Raw genomic sequence first — 19330 nt, 5'->3', positions numbered from 1 at the left:
TCTCTCCCTAACCAGTCATACCTTACTTCTCTAAGGACAAAATACTCCTGTCTGCCTGTCTGTTATCCATCCATCCATCCACCCATCCATCCATCTATTTATCCATATACTTGTCATGTGGATCAGATACCATGCCAGAGCCCTTTGTAGGGAAGACGTTTTGGCCCATAGCTCCTACTTAAAAAGCACTCCTTGGTAGTCCATTTTACACTATACTGATTGAACCAAAGCTGGGCAACTGACCCCAAAACTGCCAGATCTTAAGTTAGTCAGTGTCCTGTGACATGTCCTAGATCTAAAAGGTGATCTGGACAATCAAATTCGTTAATGCTTTGAACCAAGAAATACTGAGAAAATGATGTAGTTAGCAGTGGAAAGTGAATCCTGAGGGAGAATGATGATAAGGTGCAACAGGGGCCAGGACAGCCCATTGTTCTGAGAAAGCAGGAGCTATGAGGATGCACACCATGAGGCAGAGCGAAGTTATTCAGAATAGAAGAGACATTGCTAGTTGGAGCTGGCAAAAAGGTGGACAGAGACAGAGATGCAGACAACTGCTTGGAGAATAGCTGAGACCCATTAACGATGGACCCCTAGAGTGAAAACCCAGCACCACAGCTCCTCAGTTTCTTAGAGCTGCCTTGGCTTCTGGTTCTGGCTGTAAGCCCCTGTTCCGTATCGGTCCTTCTTCTCCACGAGGCCTGGTTCTTTGGCATTTTCTAGATTTTTAAGCTGATACAGCTTTCTGATAAATCCCTGCATTACATAAAATAAATGAAGTTCTTTTGAACCAAAGGATCCTATCAAGAACATTAAGAAGTGAGTCAGGTGGCCAAGCAGTATCTTTCTGTTTCAATAATCCATTGGCATTAGGACATTTTTTCTTCATCCAATACTTTCTCATATTGTCGTTTAGAGCACCAGGGACATGCTTGGATAGCTCCTTGGCAGAAACTCCCTACAGTGTCTGAATTCAAGTTCCAGCACGGGAAACCTGGGAAACCGCAGAAGCCTTCAGCACCCAGGATGAGTTTTGGCCCTCTCCTAAATGAGAAACATGCCAAAAATTGATTGAGTCACTCCCTTAGGTAAGTGAAGAAACGTGTTTACCAAGAAAGAACAGAGTAGGCATTGCCTACAACCCTGGGCAAAATCATGACGTCTGAATCTTCTCTCGGCCTTATACCCGGTCCTTTAACCATGGTCCACTGGCAGAGAATTCTGGAAGTGCATGACAGATACCGGAGTTGAGTCCCTCTTCTTTGCAAGGCAAGAGCTCATTCTCTCAGTCTCTCTCTTTGGGATTAGTGAAAATAATTTTTACAATAGAGTACACATTCTTGCTCCCAGATTATACTTCAGATTTGGTGGGGGGAAATGTTTGAGAAATGAATTTTTTTCCTTCAATTGCAATGGTATTGCTAAGGGAAGATAGGTCTTTTGGGGAAAAACTTGTTCCTTTATCTGAATAAGCCCTAAATGGCCAATCAAGTTTTGAACACCCTTTCCATCAACAGTTTATTCAGTTGTAAGTCTGTTTTCTTTTTGTTACTCTAGGAATCCCAACAATTCTTGGGGAATTAGTCTAATTGTTCAAATACCACTTCCTTATCCTTTAAAATAAGCCACTCCCTTTAAAAAGAGTTATCTTCTGGGTTAAAACTATTTTTAACAGTTCCACTGTAACTATCCATTCCAGTTTCCCACTTTTTAACCAATTTGTAATTTATTATGATATATACAAAATATGGACCCAAATGATTATTTCCCCACAAAATGTAATTTTTCTACAACATTTTGTAAATAAAAAATTATTTTCATACTGTCTTTATTTTACCCAACTTAAACAGATTTGGGTCACACTTTCTGACTTTTTTTTTTTCCTGTTTCCATTATCTCTTTTGTTTTGTAATCTACTATCAGAAAAATGAAATATTTTGTAATAAATTTTAAACTTTGAAATATATTTTAAATTTTATTAGGACAAGTATTTCCATTAAACTATTTTCTCTTTTCTTTTATACCATAATAGTAGTCAATCCCAGCTGACATTAGAATCACCTGGGCTCTTTACCAGAGATCCTTATTTAATTGGTCTGCAGTGAGTCCCCAACCTAGATTTTTTTAAACTTATAAATTAAGTGATTCTAATATGCAGGCAAAATTGAGAATCACTACACACAGTACTTGATCTTCTTTCCTATTTACTCTCTTTACTATTGTGTTCTCTTTACCATGAACCCTACCTAACAAGCAACAGGATGTTTATCCATTTATTCAAGTCTTTTATTTCTGAAAGTGAAACAGTGTGATTGTCTTTGCATAGGTGCTGTATGTCCCTTATTAGACTAATTCTTAAACATGTGATGTATTCCGACGTTCTACATCAAAATCAAGATAAAGTAAAAACAAATCTAATCAACCTGATTATGAACTTTCATGTATCTTCGACCAGCTCTTCTGTGTATACCGCTTTAGATGTTTGTCCATGTTTGCACTGTTCAGAAAAGTATTATTACTAGGCCAGTAGAGATCTTTTTTCATTTATTGAACAAAATCTCTACATGCGAAAAGCTGAAGGCAGATGAATAGAGCAGTTTCTTTATTGTGAAGCATTGAGTTGTCAGTGGTAACCCCCCCCCCCCCCCCAAATCACTCTTCAAGCTCTTACTTATCTCCTTCAGGGGTCAAAATAGCTGAATAAATGGATTCTGGCCTTGTGTTGGTAGACGGTAGAGGTTAAGAGCATTTGTTCTGGAGGCAAACAGCCTGGGATCATATTCTCACTTTACTAAGTAGCTTTGAGGCCTTGGGCAAGTAACTTAACCTCTCTATGCTCAGTCTTCTGTAAAGAGGGGACAGTAACAACATTCACCTCAGGAGGTTGTTACAGGAATTAAATGCATTATATGTGTGAAGTCTTTAGAACCCTACCTGGCATATAATAAGCACTTAATGTACGCTACTATCATCATTTAGGGGCAGGGGGATTCGCAAGCGGCACTGTAGGATATTAAGCAGAGTGCAGAACACAGAGGGAGACATTATTTAGTGTACCTTTAAAACAAGTTTCCTCTTTTATTTCTTCCTTTCTTTCTCCTCTCTTCCACTTCTTCCCCTCTCCTTCCTAAACAATTCAGTCCAAAATCCATTAGGTAAAGCCAAGGAAAGATTACTATTAACAACCAAGGATTAACAACCAAAATGAAATTAAGAAAACAATTTCACTTACAATAGCATTCACGGGAATAAATCTAACAAAAAACTGTAAAACTTATGCTCTGAAAACTATAAAACATTATCAAAAGAAATTACAGAATATATAAATAATTGGGAAAACATCCTATTCATGGATCAATAGGTTTAATATTTTTAAGATAACACTACTCCCCAAATTGAAATACATATTCAAACAAGTCCTATCAGAATCCGAGTTGACTGCTTGGTAGAAGTTTACAAGCTGATTCTAAAACTTATATGAAAATTCAAAAGATCCAGAAGAATCAAAACATTCTTGGGGGAGGGTACAGCTCAGTGGTAGAGTGTGTACCTTGCATGCACGAGGTCCCGGGTTCAGTCCCCAGCACCTCTAATAAGCAAATAAATAAACCTAATTGCCTGACCCCCCAAAAAAATTTCTTGAAAAAGAACAAATTGGAGAACTCACTTTCTGATTTCAAAACTTACTATAAAGCAACAGTAATCAAGAAAGTGTGGCACAGGCATGAGGATAAACAAGTTAATGCAATAGTTTGAGAGTCCAGAAGTGAACTCATGTGCCTATGATCAACTGTTTCAAGAAGGGTGCCAAGACCAATGTGGAAAAGAATAGTCTTTTCAACGAATGATGCTGGAACAACTAGATAACCACATGTAAAAGTATAAAGTTAGATCCTTACCTCATACTATTTATAAAATTAACTCAAAAGGGATCAAAGACCTAAATATAAAGGCTAAAACTGCACAGCTCTTAGAAGAAACAGTAGTAAATCATCATAAGCTTGAATCTGGCAAAGAATCCTTCAATCTGACAGCAAATGTATGAGCAACAAAAGAAAAAATGGACACTTTGGATTTCATTGAGATTAAAATCTTTGTACTTTAAAGAATACCATCAAGAAGTGTAAAAAACAACTACAAAATGGAAGAAAATACTTGCAAATCATATATCTGCTAAGGTACTTGTCTCCAGAATATGCAAAAACCCCTACAACGCAATAATAAGAAGACAAATAGCCCAATTTTAAAATAGACAAAGGTGGGGAGAGAAAAAATTAGAATTTGAGATTAACAAATACACAATATTATATATAAAATAGATAAACAACAAAGACATACTGTATAGCACAGGGAATTATATTCAATATCTTGTAATAACCTACAATAGAAAAGAATCTGAAAAAGAATACACACACACATATATATAACTGAATCACTTTGCTGTATACCTGCAACTTTGTAAATCAACTATACTCAATAAAAATAATAAATAAAAATAAAAATAGACCAAGGATCTGAATAGACATTTCTCCAAGAAAGATATGCTCATGGATGATAAGCTCACGAAGAGATGCTTGACAGCCTTAGTCACCAAGGAAATGCAAATCAAAACCACAGCAAGATACCTCTTCACATCCATTTGGATGGCTCCACTCAGAATGTCAGGTAAGAACAAGTGTTGATGAGAATGTGGAGAAATACAAACCCTCTTACACTGTTGGTGGGAATGTAAAATGAGGCAGCTGCTTTGGAAAACAGTCCATTCCTTGAACAATTCCTTGTTCAAGTTCCTTGAACAATTAAACATAGAGTTACCACATAAACCAACAATTCTACTCTTAGGTGTATACCCAAGAGAAATGAAAACATTTGTAAACACAAAAATGTGTACACAAGTGTTTATAGCAGCATTGTTTATAATAGTCAAAAGGTGAAGGCAACTCAAATACCCATTAACTGATGAATGGATAAACAAAATGTACTATATCCATAAAATGGAATATTATTTGGCCACAAAATGGAATAAAATATTAGTACATGCTACAGCATGGATGAATCTTGAAAACATTTGTTAAATGAAAGAAGCCAGTTACAAAAGACCATATATAGTATGATTCCATATATAGTAAATGTCTAGAAAACACAAATCCATAGAGACAAAAAGTGAGTAAATTAGTGTTTGCTTAGGGGTGGCAAAGGATAGACGAGGATGACAGTTTTTGGAGTTTCTTTTCAAAGTGATGAAAATGTTCTAAAATTTGCTGTGATGATGGTTGCATACATCTTTGAACATACTAAAAACCATTGAATTGTATACTTTGTATATAATTGTATGGTATGTAAATTATACTGCAATAAAAGTGTTAAAAAGAGAAAAATGGCAATTAAATGGAGCACATGGTTTTGGACTGGAGCTTTTTTTTGCAATAAATGACATTTTTGGGATGAGTGGGGAAATTTGAACATTGTCTGAAGATTAGATGCTAGCAAAAGTTTCATGTTAATTTCCCAGTGTTGATGGCTGTATTTCAGTTACTCAGGAGAATATACTTGTTTGTAGGAAATGCACACTAAAGTATTTACTGGTGATGGGGCATCACTGTAGATAACGTACTCTCAAATGTCGGGAAGAAAGTCTTGGGGGGCAACTTATCAGTAAGTTGGAGATTGTTTCAAAATATAAATATATTTTGTAAAATACAAATATATTTTGTAAAATACTTGATTTTCTTTTAAAATGTGAGGGAGGATGGAGATGGCATGTTGGGTTTTCAGCAGCCCCAGGGCACTGACAGCCCATGACCTAGCCTGCTGGTGGTACGAGTAGTGGTGGTGTCATCCTTTAGCCAGCTGCATTAGGCCTGACTAATTTTTGTAAGATTTCCAATTGACATCCATTTGTATGGAATTTCTTCTCTAAAGCAATAATGTTGATTCTGAGAAAGAAAAGGTAATTACTATTATATAAAATAGATGAGAACTAATTGAAAAGATTCATTTATTTGGTAAGGGACAACTCCTTATTGTTAGTTACATTTATTAGCAGGGATCATCCATCAGCAGCCGGTGGAAAGAATTGGCCACTTTTGGAACATGCTGCTAAAAGCCCGTCAGCTCGTCGTCCTTGTTTTTGTCAGTCTGGTAACCAGTAAGTGTCAAAGACTGATCTTGTTGAGGAAGACTTTTGAATATTTTTAGGTGAATATATTTATTCTCACCTACTCGTACCTGAAAGGTTAAAAAAAGAAAAAGAAAAAATGAAAAAGGAGATTCATTCACATGAAAGATCTACAGACCTATAAAGACTTCGCTGCAAGAAGCTTTTCTGGAATTGCATTCCTAGGCCAGCATTCTTAGACCCTTGGTTTTCATAAACCCACCACCTTATTTTATGAGAGAAAGGGCAGGCGAAAGGCAGGGCAAGAGGCATAGGTCCTGGGTTTATTTTACTTGATATTTTACTCTACTCTGGGCACAAATGAAAGTCCAGAGTTGCATTTCATTTTTTAAATGCATAAATCAAGAAAATAAGTGGCAGACTTTTTGGCGATTCTGTTTCCTGACTCCCAAATTGGGACACTATTAATATTAGAATTTGCTGTATAAATACCCACTGGTAGGACTGGGCAGGGCCCAGCAGTGGACAGTCTTGTTTCCCTTCTAAAGTAAGGGATCTTGCTGGAAAATCATTGGTACGAAGATTGAAATGGTAGTGTGGGCATGAATCTGGGACCTAGAAAATCATGGTAAAAATTTCCACTTTTGTTCCTGGTTCAATTTTGTCCTTGAATAATATTTATTGTGCTTTGATGTCCCTTCCTAACCTAATTTTATTTTTATTTTTTAGAATTATTACAGATGAATGGCTTTATTGCCCTGTGCTGTACAATAGACACTTGTGGCTTATTTATTTTGTACATGGTAGTTAATAATTCTTAATCCCCTACCCCCATCTTGCCTCTCCCCCTTTCCCTTTCTCCACTGGTAACCACTAGTTCATCCTTTATATCTTTGAGTCTAACTAACCTAATTTTAGTAAATGCCATGTATCAAATGTTTACTGTGAGTTGAACACTATGATGACCATTCTACACACTTGATTTATATTTACTTCTTATTATAGGCCTGAAAAAAGGTGGAACAGTGACAATTTTACAGATGCTGTAGCAGATTAAGAGAGATTAAGTAATTTTCCACAAATCTCTCAACTAATAAGTGATAGAGCCAAAATTCAAATCCAGACCCCATCATCTGTGTTCTTTTCACTCTATGGGGCAACTTTTTAAAAACATTTATTCTGTGCTTGGAACAGGGCACCAGGCTTTGCATATGTTACTAGAGGCAGCGCAGCTGTAAGCATCAGACTGCCTGGGTTCAGATTCTGGTTGTGCTCTTATAGCTTTGTGATCTTTGTTAGTTACTCTACCTCCCCAGAGCTCAATTTTCTCATGAGTAGCACAAAGGAAGTGAGGAAATGATCGTACATATAGATAGTATATAAAGAGGGTTAGATGAGATAATACAGGCCCAGCTCTTAGAACAGTGCCCAGCACATTGTAAACGTCTAGTTTATTTATTCCACCCTGCAAAGCAGATTATTATTACTCACATTGCGTAGGTAAGGGAATTAAGGCTCAGAGAAAATGACAGGCTGTGATCACACAGGTTTTGCGAGAGTTCAGATGCAGCACTGCCTGACAGCAAAGCCTACAATCCTTCCATTTTACCACCTGCCTCTTGACAGAACAAAAGGAGGTCACAACACCAGCCAGACCTGAAATCCAGGGAGTGAGTGGCTCAGAGGAAAGAGATCAACAGCTAGACTGCCAGGAAATAAGGAGGAAGCTGGGATCAGGGCCTGTAATCCGGTAGGAAAAATATGATAGCAGATGGAAGGGGACTGTGGTTAAGACTGGTCTTAAGGGAAGAAATTTTCAAGATAATTTCAAGACAGTTTTCTGATGGGCTTTTTAAGAAATATCTGAGCTGGTTAGTATGTAAAAGTTACACACTTGGATTAATCATAATTTATTAAAATAATGATGCCAATTTTGATGGAATGCTTCTTATCTTTGAACAAGACCACTTTTAAATGGAAATCATTCTCTTCCAGCTGTGAAGAAAGCAGGAAAGGAGGAAACAAGGCCATTGCTTTCTGAGGATAAGGCAGGATCTCACTCCTGTGCAGCACCCCAGAGCATGGCATGTGCTAGGGGTCAAATTTGGTAGGACTGAGTTGATCTAGTTACGTGACCCAGTCTTGTAATTTTCTCATGCTTAGCTGGTTAGCACTGCTTATTTTATTTTTACGCTGAAAACATTAAAATATTTTTATATCTTAAGTATAATTGTTTGTTAAAGAGAAGTAAGCCAGAGTGTGCCCTGGTCAAATAGTTTAGGAAAGATGAAGTAAATACATTTGAATGTCTGTTGTTATTATTTATTAAATCAGAGTGACCATCTTCTTGATACAAAAGGACAAAAATGCCCTCCAAATATCTATGGTTAAACCATTGGATTCAATAACTTCACCAATATTTTTTTCAATTAGTGCTGGATTGGTACGTCATTTAATTTTCTGATATAGCTATAAAATTAATTTTTAAAATACTTTTAATGATCCACTGCTCCAAACTACACCTACAATGTCACAAGTTAATCTACTTATTGAGTGGCAGAAATTACTTAAATTACACTACTCAAAATGTTTATTTAAAAGGCAAAAGTGGTTTAAATTATCTTCCCACCTAATGATTCAAGTCATTCCTTAAGTCCATTTAATTTAGACACATAGAATCACAAAGCTTTAAGGTGAAATAAGCATCAAGGTAGCATCTGGTCCAGTCCGACATCCCACATCTCAGGATCCCACTTCATACCTGAAGCAGCCGTGGCCAGAAGCTAAACATGCTCTGAACTCTGAAAACTATAAAATCTTTTTCTGTACATTTTCTGGAAATTCAGTTAAGGATCAAAATAAGAAATCTTTCTAAATTCACAGAAAAAGATAATGTAAATATACCATCATCTTTCAAATTTGAGAATTTACCACTTGGGAAGTATCATGCTTTATAGGTATCTCAATTTAGGACAAGGAGAAGGGAAAAATTATAAGGTAGGGGTGACAGAGAACATTACATAGAGTGAAAGATACAATATCCTTTAGTGCTAAAGTGACTGTTGAGCTCTAACCTTAATGTAGTAATTTACTCCAGCAACCACTTGGGTTTTATATTCTACAGCTTCAAATTCTTCATAAGCCTCATTTGTTTTTTCTTCAAGCTGTGATTTAACCTGAAGAAGAGAAAAGAGGAAACAAATGACCAAACCTGTGTTGAACTCCATTTATGTAGTTTACAAATCTGTTAAATATGTTACGAAGAGGTATATGTGTTTGATTACCAATAAGGAGAGACCAATAATTACTACTTCATTATAAAATTTTAAATTTTGAAATAATTTCAGACTTAAAGTTGCAAAGATAGTATAGCATATCTTACGATCCTTAATTTAATCACATCTGCAAGTCCCTTTGCCATGTAAGGTAGCGTATTTCAGGATTTGGGGATTAGGATGTGGGCAACTTTGGAGGACCATCATTCTGTCTACCACAGAGGGCTACAACTTTAGATGCCAGCATTCCTGAACCAAGCAGGAGGAGGCAGCGAGAGGGTCTCAAATTCAATATGTAAACTTTTCCTAAATCCACCAGTTTTCAGTATAGGTCTTCCATTCCTGCCCTCAGCTGGGCCTGATATTCTAGGGTCCACTGTGGTTTCTCTAACTCAGTTTCTGCTAAGAGTAAAGCTCCAATCTCCTGCCTGAGTGGAGGACCGGTAATAGCTTGTCTTCCAGGGTGGTGGATAGTGCGAGGGAAGGATCTGGGTGAGGGAAGTCTAACTGCTCCTCATATCGATCTTCCATCAGTTCTCCTGGTTTTGGCCCCATGCCTCACTCTCGTCTTCCTGTTTCTGGCATTGCTATCTCTGGAGCCACTTTGGAGATCTGCAGCGTGAATCTGCGTGCTCCCAGCTCAGACATTCCCCTGTGTGGCTTGGGCTCTGTCTAGATGGCTCAGTCATTTTCCATTGTTCATATGTTTTCCATCTTCCAAGGTTTTATCGATGTCTCTGAAGTGTTTGCCTATCTTTCGTTGTCTCTTTTTTCCTATTCATTTCTTCTTTTATGTTTCAGTGTACAGTGGCGTGGGGAAGGGGAAATTAGCCCTCTTAGCTCTTTTTAAAAAATCTATTTTTATATATAGTGGCTAACATTTGCAAATCTCAAATTTATCTTTTCTCATCCTCTTTCCCTGGTAACCATACAATTGTTTACTATGTCTGAGAGTCTGTTTCTGTTGTGTAGATGAGTTTTTTTTCTTTTTTCTTTTTTTTTAGATTTCACATATGAGTGATATCATATGGTTTTTTCTTTCTCCTTCTGGCCTACTTCACTTAGAATGACGATCTCTAGGTCCATCCATGTTGCTGCAAATGGCATTATTTTATTTTTTATAGTTGAGTAGTATTCCACATAAATATACACAACTTCTTTATCCAGTCATCTGTTGGTGGACATTTAGGTTGCTTCCATGTCTTGGCTATTGTACATAGTGCTGCTATGAACATTGGGGTGCATGTATCTTTTCAAATTAGAGTTCCCTCCAGATATATACCCAGAAGTGGGATTGCTGGATCATATGGTAAATCTATTTTTAGTTTTCTGAGGAATCTCCATATTGTTTTCCATAATGGCTGCCCCAATGTCATCATCTTTATATCTGTGGATTTGTGCCTTTTCCTCCCTTTAATCCTTTTCTATCATTTAGAGGGAAAGGAAACAAATGTGTGAGTTCAAATACCTTGTTTATTGGGAAGTTGCCTCCCTGCCAGTAACTGAAGCATTTTATGTGCCTGGACAGCTTTAGTCAGGCCTCCAGTGGATCTAGGGTTCTCCCATGGCCACCCAGTCCTTCCCATCAGTGGGCAAATGTTTTGAATCCTTCTCTGTTAGTGCCTCAGTTTGGGTACCAGAACTGTTTCCAAAGACCTAGACATTTGCAAACTCTTTGAGTTCTCAGACCATTTTTGAAGGGCAAGCCCTTCATGGACCACCACCCAATCCTCCTGTACGGTTCAGAATAGATGGGAAGAATGTAATTGCTTTCTTGAGATGGAAAGCCAAGTTTCAAAGTGGAGAGAGGAAGAAGACAAATAGAAAAAATAGAAGAGAAAGAAAGAAATGAGAAGAGGTAGGGCACAGGAGAGAGAGGAGACAAGTGGACAAGTGTGCACAGAGAAGTTGAGGGAGGGAAGAGTTGCTGTCTTTTTGCTCTGTCCTTTCCCTTTTGAGCCAACACTGGGTACCAGTCAAGTAAGGAGCTGAGCTGGAAAGGGTTACTCTCTACACTCAACCCCCAATTATCTATTTAAGCCTCATTTTCCAGATGAGGAACCTGAGGCTTCCAGGAGAACAGGACCGCTTAAGGCTGAAATATTACTAATTATAGTTATTTAAAGTTTTAAATCCCTTGCCTGCTAAGTATCTGGTTTATCTTTTTTTTTTTTAAACCACATATCAGAAGTTTGTATTTCTATCTGTCCTAGAAACCCATCCAAATCTGTATACTTTCCATTGTTTCTATGCAATCCACAAGTCCAGAATTTCCCATGAAAGAGTTGATTTCAAATGTCCTGGTTTGTTTCCGTAAGTGCACTGGTGCCTGTCAGGCTGGGTGCCCTGAATTCAAGTTCATTGTACCTGTAGCTCTGCTCCCCCTTTCCAGTAAAACAGATTTGTACTTCTCTAATGTTGGATGCTATGAACCTGGGATGATGAGATTTAAGGTGATTAAGGTGATGAGATTTAAGATGAGGAGCAGGAAAAGGGGCAGACTAGGAAGGAGCTGGTCAGTGAACCTTCAGTTCCAGAAGACAGGTTGGTGTTGAAAAACCCCCCAGGACAGATGCCAGGAGGATGAAGGCCAGCTGGCAATGGGGATCCGGAGTCTGGTGGTAAATTGACAGATCTTGAGCTGAACGTAGTTGGCACTCACCCTCCTCAGCCCACCATGCGTCGTGGTGGCTGAGAGACTGGAGGGAACAGTGTAGGTTTGCCACATGGGCCGCAGCCAGGGGAGGATGCTACCAGAGAGGAGCACTTGGTCAAATGCAGCTACCCCTCAGCACTTCAAGCATTTCTTGTTGCTGCAGAGCATGAATCTTGGTGAGCTGTTCGTTCTCTGGGATCTGAAGATTTGAGCCACGCTGCACACTACACCCAGGCATTTCCACCACTTGAAATCATTATGCAGAAACATTTGGGCTATGCATAATTTAGGGAAAATGGATAGAAAGATTATGGTGGTAGCATGGATCGACTGTATCTTGGAAAGTTTTACAGAGTGACAAAGAAGAGTTTGGGTAGCAGCATGAAAGTATGGTAGAGCTGGTAAGAGGTGACTTGCGGACATTTGTCATGTGACGGTTTTAAGGGCAAGGGGAAGTATGGGGCAAGGCACCCAGGATGCAAGAAATGATGGCACTTAGCTTGAGAAAGGAGGACAAAGCTTTAGACTGGAGGGAGGAATGAGATCAGCAGGAATAAGTAAATCAGGGCATTCTCGCACCAGATGGCTGCAACCCTAAGAGGAGGAACTGAGACACTGACTGGTTGGGGCACGGGGATGGGAGGGATTGAGAAACTGAGGGCAGAGACGGTCCAGATGAATTTCTGTGGGGTTTCTAGAAAAGGACCAGCAGACTATGACTGAAAGGATGTTCTGGCAGCCCCAGGGTCCTGCTGCCATTTTTTGCTGCCATGAATTCGTAGGTTTGTTAATGAGTGAATTGTGTATGATTCTGCATCTTCCTTGAGCAAAGTTCTTCGTACCTGGAGCAGAAGCTGAGGAGGAAGTGGCGGCAGTGGGCGTGACCTCTAGTTGGGGACCGGAATGCCAGAGCTCATGCGGTCATGTCATGGAGAGCAGGGGTGGAGGGGAGTATGAAACCACCCATCATGGGGTCTAGGCTGGAGGAGTGAGCCTGGGGGCCCAGGCATCTTCTGATGAAGCCAGGAGGGTGAGTGCCTGAAGGATTCTGATGTGGCTGAATGGCAGGTTGTCTGGGTGTGGGGCAGTGGAAGGGGTGACTGATGGGGAGGCTGCGGTCAGAGAGAACAACACAAATCTGTGGGTGAGTGAGAGCTGTGACATGCTAGGCTCTGGGGTGTGCCCATAATGGGGTGCAGATGGGATGTTTGCATGGTGTCCTGGCAGACAAAAGTCATGATCTGTATGCCAGGAATGGTATTCAGGAGTCAGGTTTGAATTAGGGGTGTGTGTTTTGTGTGTATGCATCTGTGCATGTGTAATACTAGCCCTTATTTCTAAAAATACTTATTGAAATAACATTTTTTTCCTGTACCTAAACATACTCAGAATTCTCATCCAATTTTTTTTTTTTCATATGACATAAGATAATGAATCAGCCGTAATGATCCAAAGGCTTTTGCTGGTAGGGCCATTCATTTGGTCCTTAATTACACATACTGTGGCTTTTCATGGATTTGGCCATGTATGGCTCTTTATTTCCTTGTGTATATCTCTTATCTCCAAACTATTTTGTAAATTTTTAAATTTGAGGGCAGGGACCATCTCTATGTCCCTTCTCCACCAGCAGCAACTCACCCAGTACTATGTACAAAATCAGTGCTTTCTGAATGAAGAGACGAGGCTTGTTTTCCTTCATTACAACTTGCCTCCTCAAATAGAAAAGAGGATAGAAAAGGATTATAGCAAAGACCTTCAAGTAGTACAGAGAATCTTGGAAGAGAGGGTTTATTCTACATGTACTCTGTCACAAGTGCCATTAACACCCTTTAGTGCATGACACCACCATTCCTATCCAGTCTCTGTTATCTGGAGAATGGACAAAACCCCTTCTTCAGCCTTCAAAAATGTTCAGCTCTTCTCAACCCTAGGTCCTTTGTTTGATCCTCTCTTTCTGACCTCATCCAACATCCCTCTTCCCTTTTGACGTCAAATTCCTTGAACCTGCAGTCATCATTTTTCTTTGATGCTTTTTCTTCTCTGTGTGATGACCTTCCCCTCCTCTCCTTCCCTCCCTAGCAGGTCTTCCTTCAGCTGGCTCCACTACGAAGCTCTCTGGTAAGAACAGTGAAAGCTGAGAAACCTCAGAATACCTGCATTTTAACAGGTGAATATGAAAACTAGAAATACATTAGAACATCAAAGGAACAAAACTACAAGGTAAATGGCAGGTAAGTGGAGGTCTTCCCTGAGACCCCTTCAAATCATACTAGGTATGTGATTACCAACACCTACCTGTGTGCCCGGCCCTGCCTGGGGAACTAAATAATTCTGTAATCTTGGAGGTGTTGATTAACTTTCCTCACCTAAAAATGGTAGTAATAGTTGCCTTTTAGGATTGTTTCTGAGAGAATAAATGATACAATTGATGTGAAAGTGATTCCTAAACTATAAAGTGTTTCCTGACTGACTATCCCTCAATCTTCCAACATTTAATTTGGGAATTGTCCCCTGAGGCTGTCTCCTGTGAGAGAAGGAAGATAAGTAATTCTGAGAGTTTAACACACAGCAATTATTCATCTGAAAGGAAGGAGGTTTGACAAGGAATCTCTAATGTTTTTCCTAGTCCAAAACCTAGGATTATGAAAAAGGACTTAATTGGAGATTGTTTTATATTATGTTCCAGATAGCTTGACTTCCCGAAATGGATCATAAACTCCTTGAAGGCAGGGGCCATGTCTTACAGGCCTTACAGGTCTTCCACGACATTTGACACAATGTTGGACACCTAAGAGATATTCAAGAAATGATTCATTGATATTCATTTCTCATATTGATTTGAAACGGAGGCTGGCAGCTTGCACAGAGAAGACAAATTTGCCACCCAGCCTCCCCCTAGTGTATTTTGCTCACCCAAATACTTTGTCATGTTGCTGCCACTGTGTGGTGGGAAAGGCAGGTGATCAAAAGTCTGGAGATAGGCTAACGTCTTAACTAGGTGGTTATTAACCCCTTTGAGTCTCAGTTTCATCATCTGAAAAATGGGCAGAATGTCTTCCGTCCCTGCCCCAGGGGTTATGAAATAAGTCAAATGGAGGACCTGGCTTTTAAAATTGCAAAGCAATTTTGGGGTGAGGTAGCTACTCTTAATGGCTGTCTCTTATTCTACCTCTCTGGCAGGGTTGCAGCCTGAAATAAGCAGCAAGAAACACACTTTCAACTTAATTTATAAACCTAAGACGTGGCTCACAGACAGGTATTATTAACAACCCAAGGCTTTCTCATAACTTGTTACTTGAAAAAAATTATTCTTGCGTACCAAGATAGGCTTTTTAAAAAATTATTAAAATTTTCTGCACCTTCTACCTTTTATATTTCAAATCTCTGTTGTTCCCCAGTCCCCTTATAGCGCTGGCTCCTGGAGAGTCTCAGAGGGATTTTCCAAGGTCAGGATGATTTCAGGCAAAAATTTGAAGTAAACAATTGTGATGCCTCGCCGATGCACATTGCTTTCTCATTTCCAAGTCATTTGTATGCACATGCTCTCATTAGTCCTTACAGTTCTGAGGTCACAGGGCAAGAGGTGTTATCTCTATTTCTCAGATGAAACTGAGAATTTTTTGCCTCCCTCTGAGTTTAGAAAGCCCATCTCCCATAGGCCTCTCAGGATATCGTGTATCTCTGGTCCTATAGGCAAGTGAGGTCATGGACAGTAGCCTGGGCATCACCAGAGCTGGTAAGAAATGCAGACTCTCAGGCCCCACCCTAGAGCCACTGAGTCAGAGTCTGTATTTTAGTAAGACCTCCAGGTGATTCATGTGCACATGCAAGCCTGAGAACACCGACCCAATACAGGGATTTGAATAAAGGTGTTAATGCCAATACTATCAGAATGAGTGGTAGAATTCCAGTCATCTGCTCTCTTAGAGAGCTTCCCAGTGCCCTCATGCAGAGAATCCCATCTCTTCCTCTTACATAAGAAGCTGATCTTGTTTGTCAAGTAGTGTCATAGAATGAAGGTTCAGCGAGAAAAAACAAGAAGGAATGGTACAAGAAAACAGGGCAACAATTTACAAGCCTAAAATAGCAATTTGTATATATTTTCTTTTCACAAAATATGCAATATGATACATTTTATTATACTGGTGATAGCTAGTCAGACAACACTTTGAAAAATGCATCAACTTGCTAAACACACTGAGTTCTATCTTCACTGTAATTTTAGAATCACCATAGACTACACCACTTTTCTACTAGTTTGATCATCTTCCAAATTCTAAAAGAGTAAAACATTGCCCATTTAGTCAAATCTGTAGGAAGTTTGGAAGTGGATGGCCTTTGTGAAATTGTTCTTCATTCAACCCATTAAAAACATTTCCCTGCAGTGCATTTGAGGTCTAGTTTGTCACTTGTTGACAACCTCAGACTTTAATTACATGTTGGCTCCACTTGGGAGATTAGAAAAGCATCATCAGAAACTGAATTAGTAATCCTAGAATCAGACATTGTAAAAAATTTGGAGATGATCTAATAAAAATTCTTCTTTTACAAATTGGGAAACAGGGTCAGAGAAGGGACGTGACTTGCTCAAGATCACTCTCATAGTTGGCATTATCAGAGGTTCCAGCTGAAAAAAATTTCGGTTGTGAGGAAAACTGAACAAAACCACACATTTCGCCACGTTCTGGCTTTCGTGCTCACCCACACTCTTAACATGAGGCCAAACCAGGAACCAAGCCTTTGGATTAAACATTTTAATGGGCTGCATCAACTCACCGAGTTAGCAATCTCCTGGATTTCTGGAGTGGCAGGCTTGGCTTCAGTTAAGCCTCCAGGCATCATTTTGGCTAATTGCTTCTTCGCTGGGCAGGATGCAAGTGGTCAGGTAAGGGCAGAGACTCCGGCTTTTAAAGCGGGCATTGCTCACAAGCTCCGCCTACAGAATGTTTTATTTTCCACAAGGAGCAAAAGGCACAGGGAAAACGAGTATGCCTTGATATAAGTCCTTCTTCCTCAACAGACTGCGCTGACAGCAACTGGGAAGGATGTGGAGCTGGGGAGGAACGAATGAGTGTCTAGGAGTCCTGCTGTAACAAGACTTCCCTGCGTTCTCTTTGACAGTGGTTCCATCCTGTTGCCTCTGAAGTGGGAAATCAAAAACCACAACCAGAGAGTTTCCCAAAGTTTAAAACCTCTAACAAAAATTTCATTTTTTGAAAGGAATATCTATTAATAATGTCAAGGCTGATTGTTTAAAATTGACTCTTTAAAGAAAGTAAAAGTCTCTCTCTGGAGAATCTTGGCTGGATATTTGTATTTTACTTTTATCTACATTTCTGGAACTATTTAAAATACAGAAAAATACAAAGAATAAAACAACAAACACTTATTTATATTCCTATCACTCAGAACTAAACTTTTAACATTTTATCATATTTCCTTCCCATTTTTTTGGTAGTTATTTTCAAGAAATAAACCTTTACAGTTTCCCCCCTCCCCCTCTCCCAATCTTGTTCCCCACACAGGTAAACTCGGTGTTCACGGCTGGGGTAGATGTATCACTTATTGTACATCCCAGTATCTCCACTTCGAGCTATTTACCTAAGAAGGATAAAAACATATGTCTACACAATGACTTGTGTACAAATGTTCATAGCTGCGTTATTCATAATAGCCCAAAACTGAAAATGACCCCAACATTCATCAAATGGTGAATAGTTTTAAAAATTGTAGAGATTATGTCAGCCTCATGGTGGCACGAAATGCTCCCTTTGTCTCCCTGCTTCAATCTCCAATCAGTAAAACATCCATAACTCAACAAATGTTCCTCTTTCAAACACCACAGGATGCCAGAGAGTTCCACACATCTGTACACCTAAAAGCGGTGGACAGAAATACATAGAGGAGGCAGAACTGGGGAAACAGCAGAGGCAGTGCATGCAAACCCAGACCCCCGGCTGTGGCTACTGAACTTGCAGCCCCAGAAAGCTTGGTAGCAGCAGGGGAGGTGACACACATGACTCTGGCCTCCCAACCCCAGCGGTGCCCACAGCCGCAGGGAGCTAGGCCACAGTGGCAGTGGGGCCTGTAATCCCATCCCTCCAGCTGTGGAGATGCCTGCAACTCCAGATCCCTGTCTGCAGCACTGGTGCTGTGAACCTAACAACCTCAAAGGTGCCTGTGACCCTGGGTCCCCCTACACCCTTCTCCCCTACTTCAATTTGGTAACAAAATCACAACATAAAGGCATAATTTGAGACAACAACAACAAAAAGATAATAAAAGAGGAAAAGGAAAAGGACAGAGCCTGTGTAGGCAAACGAAGATGCTATCAGCAGAAAAAGGACCGTTTTATTACAAGATGTTTTCAACGAACCTCATGGTAACCACAAAACATAAATGTAGAGCAGAGACACAAAACATAAAAAAGAAGCTGAAAAAAATCATAGAAAACCACCAAACTAAAATGGCAGGCAGAAACACAAGGAAAAAGAACCAATGGAGATATAGAACAACCAGAAAACAAAAGATAAAGCAGCAGTACTAAGTCCTTATTTGTTAGTAATCACCCTAAATATAAATGGATTGAAGTCAACAATCAAAAGAGATAAAGTGGCTGTGTGGATTTAAAAACAAGACTGAACTCTATGCTGTCTCCAGGAGAATCATATCAGCTCTGAAGACAATCATAGGCTCAAAGTGAAGGGATGGAAGTTAATGTTCCAAGCAAATTGAACCCCCAAGAAAGCAGTTGTAGCCATATCTTTCAGAAAAAATAGACTTCAAGCAAAAACAACAACAACAACAACAACAAAAATAGGAAACAAAGATGGACTTTATATAATGATAAGGGACAACTCTTCAAGAAGACATAGCAGTTGTTGATATATATGTACCTAACATAGGAATACCAAATATATAAAGCAGTATTAACAGATCTACAGGGAGAAATTAACAGCAATACAATAAAAGTAGGAAGAAATTAAAAAATACCTGAAAACAATTAAAATGTGACATACCAAAACCTATGGGATGCAGCAAAAGCAATACTAAGAGGGAAGTTTATAGCAAGACAGGCTTATCTCAATAAACAAGAAAAATCTCAATAAAAAATCTAACTTTACATCTAAAGTAACTAGAAAAAGAACAAACGAAGCCCTGAGTCAGTAGAAGGAAGAAAATAAGAAAGATCAGAGTGGAAATAGATGAAATAGAGACTAAAGAGACAACAGAGAAGATCAATGAAACTAAGAGCTGATTCCTTGAAAAAATAAGCAAAAT

General features: G+C 39.2%; 1 protein-coding gene across 1 annotated transcript; it reads right to left on the bottom strand.

Annotated features, from left to right (window-relative positions):
• Window positions 1-5981: 5981 nt before the first annotated feature.
• On the bottom strand, window positions 5982-16972 carry CSTA (cystatin A). The gene is made up of 3 exons (XM_010970894.3): window positions 16826-16972; window positions 9193-9294; window positions 5982-6228 (listed from the first exon to the last, which is right to left on the bottom strand). The coding sequence occupies exons 1-3, from the start codon at window positions 16889-16891 to the stop codon at window positions 6100-6102; spliced, it is 297 nt and encodes a 98-aa protein (XP_010969196.1). The 5' UTR covers window positions 16892-16972; the 3' UTR covers window positions 5982-6099.
• Between the last annotated feature and the right edge of the window lie 2358 nt (window positions 16973-19330).

Source organism: Camelus bactrianus, chromosome 1 (genome assembly GCF_048773025.1).
Source record: "Camelus bactrianus isolate YW-2024 breed Bactrian camel chromosome 1, ASM4877302v1, whole genome shotgun sequence".
Lineage (NCBI taxonomy): Eukaryota > Metazoa > Chordata > Mammalia > Artiodactyla > Camelidae > Camelus > Camelus bactrianus.
Note: the sequence above shows the minus strand (reverse complement) of the source record. Positions and strands in the feature narration are given on the sequence as shown.

Coding starts and splice junctions, on each gene's coding strand:
- CSTA (XM_010970894.3), bottom strand. CDS start 16,891: ATGATGCCTGGAGGCTTAACTGAAGCCAAGCCTGCCACTCCAGAAATC. Junction 9,295..16,825: donor TCCAGGAGATTGCTAACTCG/GTGAGTTGATGC, acceptor TCTCTTCTTCAG/GTTAAATCACAGCTTGAAGA. Junction 6,229..9,192: donor GAGTAAATTACTACATTAAG/GTTAGAGCTCAA, acceptor TTAACCTTTCAG/GTACGAGTAGGTGAGAATAA.